Source organism: Sinocyclocheilus rhinocerous, unplaced genomic scaffold, assembly GCF_001515625.1.
Source record: "Sinocyclocheilus rhinocerous isolate Xijiao unplaced genomic scaffold, SAMN03320098_v1.1 scaffold1534, whole genome shotgun sequence".
In the NCBI taxonomy this organism is placed as follows: domain Eukaryota; kingdom Metazoa; phylum Chordata; class Actinopteri; order Cypriniformes; family Cyprinidae; genus Sinocyclocheilus; species Sinocyclocheilus rhinocerous.
In genome coordinates, this window is record NW_015638992.1 from 913,529 (window position 1) to 926,799 (window position 13,271).

The 13,271-nt window shown below is 31.5% G+C and overlaps 1 protein-coding gene across 1 annotated transcript in view; it reads right to left on the reverse strand.

Moving 5' to 3' along the window:
* The window catches only part of piezo2b (piezo-type mechanosensitive ion channel component 2b), a 110,185-nt gene that overhangs the window by 76,600 nt on the left and 20,314 nt on the right, over positions 1-13,271 (reverse strand). Inside the window, 2 exon segments of the mRNA XM_016566511.1 lie at positions 3,511-3,673; positions 7,826-7,868. Of these exon segments, the coding sequence (XP_016421997.1) occupies positions 3,511-3,673; positions 7,826-7,868 (206 nt within the window).

Below are 13,271 nucleotides of genomic sequence, written 5' to 3' on the forward strand. Positions count from 1 at the left end.
GGGAAAGTTTCCAGAAATTTACCGGAAATTTTCCACCCCTCTGCAACCCTAATTATTATTATTTTAAAGATATTAATACTTTTATTCATTCGTCTGATCAAAAGTGACAGCAAAATCATTGATCATGTTAAAAAAGATGTTTGGATCAGAAGAGATGGTTCATGGTTGAAGATGCAAATTATGGTTTATGACGGTTACGGTTGTGACGTAAACTAAAGACTATTGATAATTTAAAAATAAAATAAAATAGACTTCTTTCAAAATCATTAAAATCTTACCGACCCCAAACATTTGAATGCTTGCCTATTTTCAAACATGTATCACGTATCCACACCTGTTAATCCCAGTAGAATGGTAACCACCACTTGTCCAGCAGTTGTGATGAGGTTACCGATGATCTCTTTGAGTTTTGTTGGCACTCGTGCTACTCTGCGCAGAATCTTCATCTTTGTGCTCTCCTGCACCTCCTCCTCCTCTTCCTCCTCCAGACCTCCTCCCTCCCCATCCTCTTCCTCTGCCTCGTCTTCTGCATCAAAGTCCTCGTCATAGAGCATCTCGTCATCATCATCATCATCTTCCACTTTCTCGTCATTCTCCTCCTGTGTTTGATCACAGAACATAAGAATCATGCACATTCACTGTATGAATGCAAACTCATATGACCTAAAACTATTGACAGAATGTGCCGAGTACATGATGGTGGATGAAAAAAGTTGACAGAACAAAATGACCAAAAAAATGCATTCTTTTTTTAAATGTTAATAAATGTTAATGAACTGAAATGGTAATACTAAAAATAAACATAAAAAATAAACAGTTTCCATGTTTCATGTTTTTATATTTTCTGTTTACATTTAAATGTTTTAAGTTTTTTTTAGTAATCTGTGTTTTTGTCATTTTTATTAGTCCATAATAATTTATATTTATAACTAACTAACTACTAACTAACTAACTAACTAAATAAAGCATTTTAGTTTTTTATATTTTATTTTATTTCAGATAATGACATTTTTTGTGTGTGTGTGTGTTGGAAAAAATAGTATTATAAGTCCTAATAATAATAATAATAATAATAATAATAATAACAGTCTTTACTATTAATATTATTATTAGGTTAATAAATGAATAATTTATTTATTTAGTTAATTAATTTACTAACTTTTAATAATTTATTATTTAAAATAAATTGCAATTATTGTAACTAAATTTATTATTATTAAGTTGGGTTTGAGACTGGGTTTGGCTTCTAAGGAACATACAATAATAATAATAATAATAAGTAATTTTAATAACGGTTTTTAAGTAAATAAATAAATAAAACAAAGTACTTTTTAACTTGAAATAAAATAGATGAAAAATACAATTGACAGTACAAAAATAGAACAAAAAATGCATGACTTAATGTTTTTCATTGCATACTATACACTGTCTGATATACTAGATCAAATATTAGGCAGTAAACAGTATATACTATACAGTCGGCAGTACACAAGTGCATTTGAAGGACATTTGTCTGTTTAAGAGTTGTTTAATCTGGTTCAGATTAGCTCTGATCTCACACTCAAACAATAAGATCATCTAGCTTTAATGGCTCCATATGTATGGCCTTCAGCACAGGAAACTACTTCCTGTTCACAGTAGCACATAAACACCAGTAAACGTTTAGCTACAGCATTTCTCTACAGGCAATTCTTTACACCTCCAGTAAGTCTCTTATTAACTTTAACTTTATTAATGTCTTCTGGTATACAGATGCATATAACATGGTATATAACATGAAAAAAAAAAAACAGTTCTGTGATTAGTTTATGCCTAATCTATACAGTGTACAAAACAAACACTTAGAAGATCTTCTGGGAGTGTAATGTAAACCAAAGACTACTGATCATTTAAAAATGTAATTAAATTATTACATTAAATTAACAAAGTTTTAAAATAAAACAACTGCTCTCATCAAGCCATTAAGCCATTCTTTAGATATTAAAAAGCTGATGATATCAAGTTGGTACACGAGGAAAGCTTAAGCTAGAATATACTTATGAGCTGTTTTACAAGTCTAGTCAAAAAAAAAAAAAGTTTCTCATCCTATAACATATTGTAATAAACCTGTTCTCATGAAATACATGAGTTTTGTAAGGGCTCTCTCTCTCTCTGGGAAAACAAAAAGTTGGAAAGCTGTTACTTGGGTGGAGTTAAAAAAAAATGTGATTATGACATTTCACATAGTAAAGCTCTTTAACAACACTTCTGCTGAGCTGGCAATGCATGCAAACTTTCATTCATCCAAACACAATGCATAGTCATTATTGCACACATACAGATTTATTTTGTGATAATAAATGGCTGACTGTACATTATACTGTTTATTGCATTGCTACTTATCAAATATTAAATATAGATTTGAGTTGAAATTATTTTATCATGAGAGAAGAATGAAAGCATGGGCTGATATGAGAGATATGTAACTATAGCACAGTAAGAAACAATCGTCTGGGAAAAAAGTCAATCAAAAGTTATTATTCAAAAATATCTGACCACATCAAAATAAAATAAAATGAATTAATTAAATACTACAAGAATTCATTCTAAGTTCTGGTAGCTCAACTAGTAGCGTTGGGCTTGGTTTCTAGGGAACAGACATAATTCAATTCAATTTCAATTCAATTTTTTTCAGTTTATTTGTATAGCGCTTTTCACGATACAAATCGTTGCAGAGCAGCGTTACAGGAAATTAAGTTTCTACAATATATTTAGTAGTAGCTTGTCAGTGGTGACTATGTCAAATAATAATAATAATTATTATGATTATTATTGCTGTTGTTGTTGTATTAAGAATTAAGATGTATTTGTTGTTTTTTATTGAATCAATAATAATAAATTAAATAATAATAATAATAATAATAATTATTGTTATTATTTTTATTATGTTCTGGTATATATATATATATACAGTATATATATATATATACTCATTTGTAAGTTGCTTTGGATAAAAATGTCTGCTAAATGAATAAATGTAAATGAATAAATGTATGTATGTATATATAATATGTTCTACTAGCTATATATCATACTAATATTATTATTAATAAAATAATATGTATTGCTGCATTGTAATTACTATAAATAAATAAACAAACTTTTGCAAATAAAATAAAAAATTCTGGTAGCTCAACTGGTATAATAATTAGAATTAGAATTAGAATTAGAATAAGAATGATTATTATTATTAGTAGTAGTAGTAGTAGTAGTAGTATTAGTAAGTAAATAATGAATATATTTTATTTATTAGGTTATTTATTTTTATAAAATAAAATTGTTAAACAAAATTAATGAATAACTTTCATGATTAATTAATGAATAGCATTCGTGTGCATGAATGTATCTATCAAATTTCCATGAAAATTCCTCATGATGTTTGAAACGTGTCTTCCTCCTGCAGTAGTGAGTCACTCGTTGAGCAGGTGTGTGTTTGAGTCATTCATCAGGCATGCAGGAACCCTGACCCACCTTCTCCTCGGCCTCAAAGTCATGGTTGTCCTGGGCCATTTCTTCACTGGGACGCTTGTGGACCAGCTTTCTGCACAGCAGCCACACGGACAGACCGGCCATGAACATCCCAATGTCCGGCAGGAAAACTCGGATACCATTGCCTGCGTCTGCACCGATAACACTACAAACACAGACAGCACATCAGCACACAGTACTGAAGCATATGCATTATTCTTCCACATACATTTCTCTTTAAACAGAAGTGTTTCAGGTGATCGTGACTATAACAAACAAACTAGCATCGCCAGAATTCCCGTTAAACCGCACGCCATCTGTGAGGGCGGAAAACATTTGTGAGAACGCCGATTTTTCCGGCAGCATTTTCCAGCTTGAGCTTCTCACACATCTGTTGTGTGCCGTTTTATATGCTTCCCCACCCAGTTCAGTAAAATCAGACTTGCACCATATTAAAAGAGTATAAATATTTCTCATAAAACACATACTGGGTTCTTCTGAAACTCACACAAGAGTGAAATGAAGTGTCGGGTGCATTAGTCAAAACAGGTCTGAATGAAGGTGCCAGTGTTTTGTTGATCATTCAGACAATGAAAAGCAGTTATTCATGCTATTATGAAGGAAAACATATGGTGAACACAATAATCGGAGATGTATGGATGATTGATGTGCTTATACAATATATAATTTCCTCCGGTCAGAAACTATATGTTGCTTCAGGAGTACTAAAGCGTGTATTATGCATGCAGCTAGAAATACAACAGAAATGCATGTTTCATATGGCATCAGACATCACAAGATGTGTTTGATACAGTCCTATATGAGGAATATTAAGTTAGCATGACTCAATGTTTGAGTAAACAGCTGATTTTACTGTATCTGCACCAAACTTACCAATATATAAAAAAAAAAACAAAGGTCACTACTGGATTTTACGTATTCGGTTTACAATAAATGAAAAGTCTAGAATTTATTTTAGCATGTCCTTTTTCTTTGCCATAAGTTTATTGAAATGCAGAGTGATTGTTTGCAGATTGTAAATAAACAATTTTAAAAACCTCAACGCAACCCTGCCTCTTTTGCCATAACTGTTATTTCCATTTAAGTGGATCAATAAAATAAAATTAAATTAAATTAAATTAAAAAAAATAATAAAAAAATAGATAAAATAAAATACAACTGTTTTGATGTCTCCGAGCGATTTTTTGCAGATTGTAAATAAAACTACACTGCCAGGCATCTCACCCTCTTTTGCAATAACTTTTGCCATAATTTCCATATTGGTGGTTGAGAATTTTAAAATAAATAAAATAAAATAATTACATAATAAAATAATAAAAATAAAATAAAATGAATAAAATAAATACGTTAATAAATTCGAACTGTGATTTGCATATCATAAACACAACCGCTTTACGAGATCTTTTGGCATCATTTTAATTTCCATTTTGGTGGATTTGTCTTCAGAATCTCTCCTCCACTAAATTATGTTCTTAATATCGGCTCTTATCAATGATTTTCAGACCCTAAACATCCACATCTCAATCATTCTTGCATCAACTCATTTCGCTCATGATTCCCTGCCGGTCGGCGGAGCAGAGAGACATCAGCGGGCCGTTATGTCACGGATAAATGCCTTCGCTCAACTAACAGGTCAATTAGGAGTATAAACAGTTTACAGCCAAACTTCCTGCCACTTATGGTGAATCGAGCCATCCGACCAGCGCTGCTTGGAAAACGGTGCAGGTGGAGATTCCCGTACTCAGGAAACCGCACTTAATACAATCACAGTCAGGCCAGCGCACACAAACATCAAGGTAGGCCTTGAAAAATTGGGCTGTCAACAGTGGGTCAGGTTTAATTGGGTTTGGTTTGGACGCTGAAGTTTGGAGCCGCGCTGCTGGACGGCAGACAGCTGGCCGCAGCGTAAGTGGAGCGTAATGTTATCTGTCTCTGTTTGCTGAAGTACTTCAAACTGAAAACACATCCCTCTTAAGTGTGCAAGGTATTACACGCTTCTAAGTGATTTTGTGTGTTGGGAATAAACATAAGGAAAACAATATCCTTACTGTATCGTAAAACTAGTCGCATTGGGCTGTACTACTATTCGAAAGGTTAATATCACTAAATGGTAATGTTTTTTTCTATTATTATTTTGACTGATAATGTTAGTTTTTACAACAAAAAACATAGACCAGAGTTATTTTAACTAAAACCACACACACAAAAAATAAAATAAAAAATAAATGAAAAAACACTTTCGTTACTTGAAATAAAATAAAATAAAAAACTAAAATGCAATGTATTTATTATTATTTATATACTACTACTACTACTAATAATAATAATAATCATCATAATTATACATTGATGTTATTTATTATTACTATTATTATTATTATTGATTAGTATTATTTATTTATTTATTTATTTATTTATTTATTTTCAGCTAGTTGCCAACATTTCTCATTTTCATTTGTGTAACTTGTGTAAAAATATCTAAAACTGAAATAAAAATGTGTACAATTATATAGACATATTTTTACAAATTTATTTTTATTATTATTATTATTATGTGTAAAATTAGACATTTTATTAAAACTATTATTATTATTATTATTATTTATTTTCAGCAAGTTTCTCATTTTCATTTAGTTTAAATTATGTACAATTACTAAAACAACTAAAATGTGACCATGGACCACAAAACCAGTCATAAGGGTCAATTTTTTTAAATTGAGATTTATACATCATCTGAAAGCTGAATAAATAAAGCTTTCCATTGATGCATGGTTTGTTAGGATAGGACAATATTTGGCAAATAAAATCTATAAAAACTATATAGACATTAAAAAAAAAAAAATTATGCTGACATTGACATAAAACATCTTATGATGTCCTAACCATCTCTGTCCACACTAAACGTGACACTGCTGCACATCACAGCAATCAGAAAAATATCTGACGTTTAATGTACAGTTGTAAGTCATAATGGGATGACACAGTGGGCGGAGCTACTCATATTAATGGGTGGAGCTTTATATTGTGGGTGGGGCTACTTATAGCAATGCCACAGAAACCAAAACAAAGTACCAACCATCCATCAAGCACTTTTAGATATCAAAACATTTGATTCCTCATTAAATAAACCATTTTAATTCTATTCAGCACACAGGACCAGTTGTCCTGTAACTAAATATCTCACACCTTCAAAGGTCATCCTCTGTCCTTCATTAACCCACACCATGGGCTCCCAAACGTCTGTCTGCAACATGGTTTCATTTCACTGTTATATAACCTTTTTTTTTTTTTTTGCAATATCTGACTGAAAGGGGGAAAAGAACTGCCCTTGGGAAATTATCACTCTTTCTTTCAAAGCAAATCGATGAGATTAAGCAGCTGAGATGTTCAGAATAGCAGACTGTTTACTCATAGCATATAGCTTAGTATTTCTGCAGTATGAAGTATGTGCACTGGGCACAGTATGAACAAATGTTTAGGGTCAGTAAGATTTGTTTTAGTTTTAGAATGTTACAAAAGATTTCTATTTCAAATATATGCTGCTCTATTGACATTTCTATTCATCAAAGAACGCTTCAGGTTTTCCACAAAAATGCTCAGCAGCACAACTGTTTTCAACATTGATAATAATCAGAAATGTTTATTGAGCAGCATATCAGCATATTAGAATGATTTCTGAAGGATCACGTGACACTGAAGACTGGAGTAATGATGCTGAAAATTCAGCTGCACATCACAGAAATAAATTACATTTTTAACATATATTTGCACAGAAAGCAGTTACTTGATTTGACTGTTTTTACTGTATTTTTTTTACAGAAATGCAGCCTTGGTGAGCAGAAGAGCCTTGTTTCGAAACATTTTAAAAAATCGCTGAAACTTCATAATGTATATAATGTGCATAATGTACTTTTACACACTTTTTAACAGTATTTAGTATATACTGCAGAATATTTAGTATGCTATTCCATTTCCAACACAGTTAATGACACAAAACCGCTCTCACAGTTCTGATAGCGACAATACTTTCTCCTTTCCTCCTCAAAGCTTTCCATAAAAACTCAATCAATAATCGGGGATGTTTTTGCAGTGCTTGTTGCAGGTTTAGTGTCTTTCTATAAAGAAGCAGTTGTAAAAGACAGGCCAAGAGATTTCACGCAGTAAAAACATTTCCAATTAAAAACCTTTCACAATAGCAACATGTGAGAGTTTGATAAACAGGCATGAAATGAAACCTTCATAAAATGTTTCTAAGGCGGTTTATAGGCTTGTGATTAAAATAAGCGCTTGGACTCACCTCTCGAAGCCAATCTGTCGTATTGACTTCTCCCACACTGAACCTGGTAAATAGAAAAGATAAAGCTTTACTACCCATTGTATAGGATTTTCCAGCACACTGACTCTGAAAGCGCAGGGTGATTCGCCGATAACTACTCGCGCCGTCAGCTTTCATAAAACAATGATGAGAGTCAAGGTGATTTGCTTTGTCAAACTGCAGGGTCACTGTGGGTCATTTCTGAGCTACTTTGAGGAAGACTGAATTAGTGCGTCTAGAGATGATTAATGTGATGAGATGACAAGTAATCTTTAAAAAGAGCAGGACGTTCTATTTAAAGAGAAGCACTTTTCTACCTAAACTTGCCCTTTGCTCTTGATTTTGTCTAGCTGATTTACAAGTTGTATAAAATAAAAATATTATATTAAATATTACAATAAAAATAATTAATTCAATCTAATTAAAAAATAACAATTAAGAAAATAAAATAATTAAAATGTTATCATTAAATAATAATTTTTTTTTTTAAATAATACATAAAAAATAACTGATACCAATATAGTCAATTTGATATAATTAATACACTTTTTATCATTAGCGTGTTATATCTATATTTTATTTGTATTTAAAGATTTTTTTTCAGTAATAACCAGCAGAGAGTATTGATGTAGAACATTCCAAACTCAAATTACCCTGGATTTAAATTGGAAAAAAAAAAAAAATCTGTGATATATGTTTATCTAATATCAACCATTTGTTAAAATTCTACCTATTTTTTTAAATAAAAATAATAAAAATATATAAATAAATAATTAAAAATGTAACAACAAAACATTCAAATAGATACATAAATGCATACATAAAAAATAATTGAAACCAATATAGTCATACTGATATAGCTAATTAATACAGATATAATACAGGTAAAATATAGATATAACACCATGTTAAAAATGTATTTAAAGAGAACTGCTTTTCTATCTTTAATTACCCTGTTCTCATTTTTTTTAATTAGCTGATTTCTAAGATGTATACAAATAAAACCATTCAAATATTATATTCACTGTAAAATCACTGTAAAGCACGGCCTATTGCTTTAATGTCTGATATCCGTTAGAGCTACCAAAGGAAAATGAGCTCAACTTCAGACGTGTCTGTATTATTTACAGTAATCACAAATCAATGCGTCAGACTGTGTTCTTAGTAAATTAGGAGAGTAATTAGGTATTGAATAGCCGTTGAGACTGAAGTCTCTTACAGACAGACTCACTGCCTGGATTCAGCCCAACATTACACTGACGGACAATATTACACTGACTGGATGTCTGTCTAATGACACCAACTGAATGTGTGGATGCTATGTTATTATGAATATCTATTTTTTAGAAAAAAGGAAAACACCACGCATCACTCATCACTCCAAGACAAATGGATTTCATTTCATCCCATTAAGGAAGATCGAAACCCCTCAAAATTCAACAATACCATTCATTCTAAACAGCATTATTACCATCATTCTGACTAATACTCCATGATGACTGTTATCAGGGTTATGGCATTTAATTGAACATTTAATCTATAAAACATACTAGTATCTATTTTTATGCTACTAGTACTTATTTTTTTAGTTACTAGTATCTATTCCATTAGGTACTAGTACTTATTGTACTTACTTGTGGGAAGTCGTGGCCTAATGGTTAAAGAGTCGGACTCGTAATCCAAAGGTTGGGCAAGGCACCGAACCCCCAACTGCTCCCCGGACGCCGCAGCAAAAATGGCTGCCCACTGCTCCGGGTGTGTGTTCACGGTGTGTGTGTTCACTGCTGTGTGTGTGCACTTTGGATGGGTTAAATGCAGAGCACTAATTCCGAGTATGGGTCACCATACTTGGCCACGTCACGTCACTTTCACTTTTATTTGTTGGATACTAGTGCATATTCTTTAGCTACTAGTGCGTATTCCTTAGGAACTAGTACCTTTTCAAAAACTACTAGTACTTAATCATTAGATACTCAATCATTAGATACTAGTACTCATTATAGACTAGTACTTATTAGATACTAGTATTAATTTGATTAGATACTGGTACTCATTCATAAGATACTACAATACCATTAGATACTGGTACCAATTCATTGGATACTAGTACTCATTCATTAAACACTAGTACTCAGTCATTAGGGCCTTTCGCACCACTTTAGTTCCAGAACTAAATGTACAGTACTAAAGTACTGGGACGAATTTGCGCGAACTATTTCCCAGTACTATTTAAAGGGTTGCATTCGCACCGAGAGTGTGTACTAAGAAGTGACGTAAGAAAACGCCAAAAAGTGGGTAGTTCCACAATTAGTTCTGGTACTATGAAAAGGTTCCCGCGGTGCGAAAGGCCCTATTAAATACTAGTACTCATTCATTAAATACTAGTACATTTAGTAGATACTGGTACTTATTCATTAGATACTACAATACCATTAGATACTGGTCCCAATTCATTGGATACTAGTACTCATTCATTAAATACTAGTACTCAGTCATTAAACACTAGTACTCAGTCATTAAATACTAGTACTCATTTAGTAGTTACTGGTACTTATTCATTAGAAAATAGTATCTATTCATTAGGTACTAGTACTCATTCTTTAGACACTAGTACTTATTCATTAGATACTACAATACCATTAGATACTGGTACCAATTCATTGGATACTAGTACTCATTCATTAAACACTAGTACTCATCCATTAAATACTAGTACTCATTTATTAGATACTGGTACTTATTCATTAGAAACTAGTATCTATTCATTAGATACTAGTACTCATTCATTAGACACTAGTACTTATTCATTGAATACTAGTATACTCTATATACTAGTACTTAATTAGATACTAGTACCTCTTAAATATATATTAGTACTTATTTGAATAGCGACTAGTTACTATTCTGTTGTTATTGGTAACACATTTCAAATTTTATCTGTTGACTTCTATATGGATCTGTCATTCAGGTATCAACTATTCAGTTCTGACTAGTATGTATTCCAATAGTGACTACTAGTATCTTTTTAAATAGTACTGGTAAGTATTAATTAGATACTAGTACTTATTTATTAAAAACTATTACAGTTACACTTTATTTTAAAGTCTGATTCTCACTATAAAGCTTAAGTAACTATGATTTTGCCTCAATAAACTCCTAATTACTGCTCATTAATAGTTAATAAGGTAGTTGTTAAGTTTAGGTATTGGGTAAGATTAAGGGATGTGGACAATGGTTATGCAGAATATGCGTTTTGTAAGTACTAATAAACAGCCAATATTCATGCTAATAAGCAACTAGCTAATAGTGAGAATTGGTCCCTAAACTAAAGTGTTACCACTATTACTATTGATTAGATACTAGCAGATTCTAGTAGTTAATCATTAGGTATAGAATACCTGTTGTAATTGCTACTCATAACAAATCTTATTATGCTAGTCAAAAGTTAGTAGTAGCTATTAAATGATAAGCAGCAGCTAATAAATAAGCACTAGTACTTAATGGAATAGATACCAGTCGCTAACAAAATAAGCAGTAGTCGCAGTAAAATAGATACTAGTACATTTTAGGGATTAAATGTTAAAATGGCTGGGGTAGAGATGCTAGTTAGGGTAACACTTTATTTTAGCGTCTCTTAGTTGCTTATTAGCATGCATATTACTAGAATATTAAACATTTATTAGTAGTAATTAAGCACATATTAATGCCTTATTCTACATGACCTTATTCTACATCCCTAATCCTACCCAATAACTAAACTTAACAACTACCTTACTAACTATTAATAAGCAGCAAATTGGGAATTTATTGAGGGAAAAGTCGTAGTTAATAGTGAAAAACTGTTCCCTATTCTAAAGTGTTACCCTAGTTAGACACATTTAAGCTCACCTAATGTGACATTGTGATAAAAGAAATCTAATATGATTGAGTTTAATATTTTACCAAGTATATAAAGACCTATATGATGGACAGATGAACACTTACGGAGTTCAAAAGTCACACCAGGACAGAAGTGAAAGTGTCTAAGTAAAACAAAATGTCTAATTATCAGCTCTGAAAAGGGTTATAAGAAAGTTGACCGCTTTTAGTCATTCCCAGAATTGAAACATTAGAAACAGTAAATAGTCTCCGGTCTCAGCGGGACGTGAGTAATGTTTTCATTGTTCAGGCGAGAACAATTGGAGAGGGCAAAGACAAATCTAAGTGGCACATTTCCCATAAGCCTCCCGCACGGTTATTTAAAGTTAAAGTAGACATACAAAACATCTCTTCTTGATTTGACACAAGCACAACTTTTTCAGCACATTAAATGTGGATTGTATTAAAATACATCTACAATGCTCCTATGCTATTCTTTTCACGTTCATTTTTGGCATAAATGTTTTACATACAATATTTCCAAAGTATCAAAAACAAAAACAGTAACGGAGAAGAAAAACATAGGTGCCGTTTAAAAAAAAATACAATTAAACATTTTAAATAAAACAGGAACTAGAAAAATGTATACAACTAAAAAATAAATAAATTGTTCCCCTGTGTCAGCTGTCAGAGAGAAATATTGTCAATTTGTCTCCTTCATTGGTCCATAATTCATGGCTGGCAGTACAATGATAAAATAAGCATGGTCAGCAGAAAGCGGTCAGTGGAGCGATGCAGAGATCACGAACACCTCTGAGGTCAGTGACCCTGAGCAAAACTCTGTCCTCCTCTGAACACTCTAGACTTCTTCACAGTCTTTATTTACAGACACGGAGACTAAGAAGGATTACGTTTCTTCTACTGATGTGTGACTGACTCGCGCAACACTGTTCCTAACTTAACTTGGGGCCGTTTCACAGTCACACAAACGTACATAAAGCTTCGTTAAACACTTATTGCCTGGGGTCTCTATGTGCCAGAAGGGTTTTACAGTCATATGCTGTAAGAGTGAATTTCACAAAAAATTTAACATTTCACTCAAAAATAAAATAAAACATGAAGATGAAATAAAAAAATAATGAAATAATACAAAAATCACACATACAATTATATTAAAATTACAATAAAATAAAAAATAGAAACAAAATAAAATGAAAAATTATTAAAAAAATGAAACAATAATGCTGAAACATAAATATTTAATATAAAATTAGATTAAAACGTAAAATAGAAATAAAAAAAAATGCTTGCTTGCTTGAATTTTTTTAGCCAGCACTCTTGACTAATTCTAATTTGATAATGGTAATTTATTTGCTGGTTTTGAGGTTATAATTGTCTTCATTTTTATCTAATGTTCCCCTGTGCGTGCTGGCTGTCAGAGAAAAATATTGTCAATTAAAAAATAATTAAATACATTAAATATATAATGTAAAAACATCTAAAGAAAATGTAAATAAATGAAGAATATTTTATATATATATATATATATATATATATATATAAACAAACA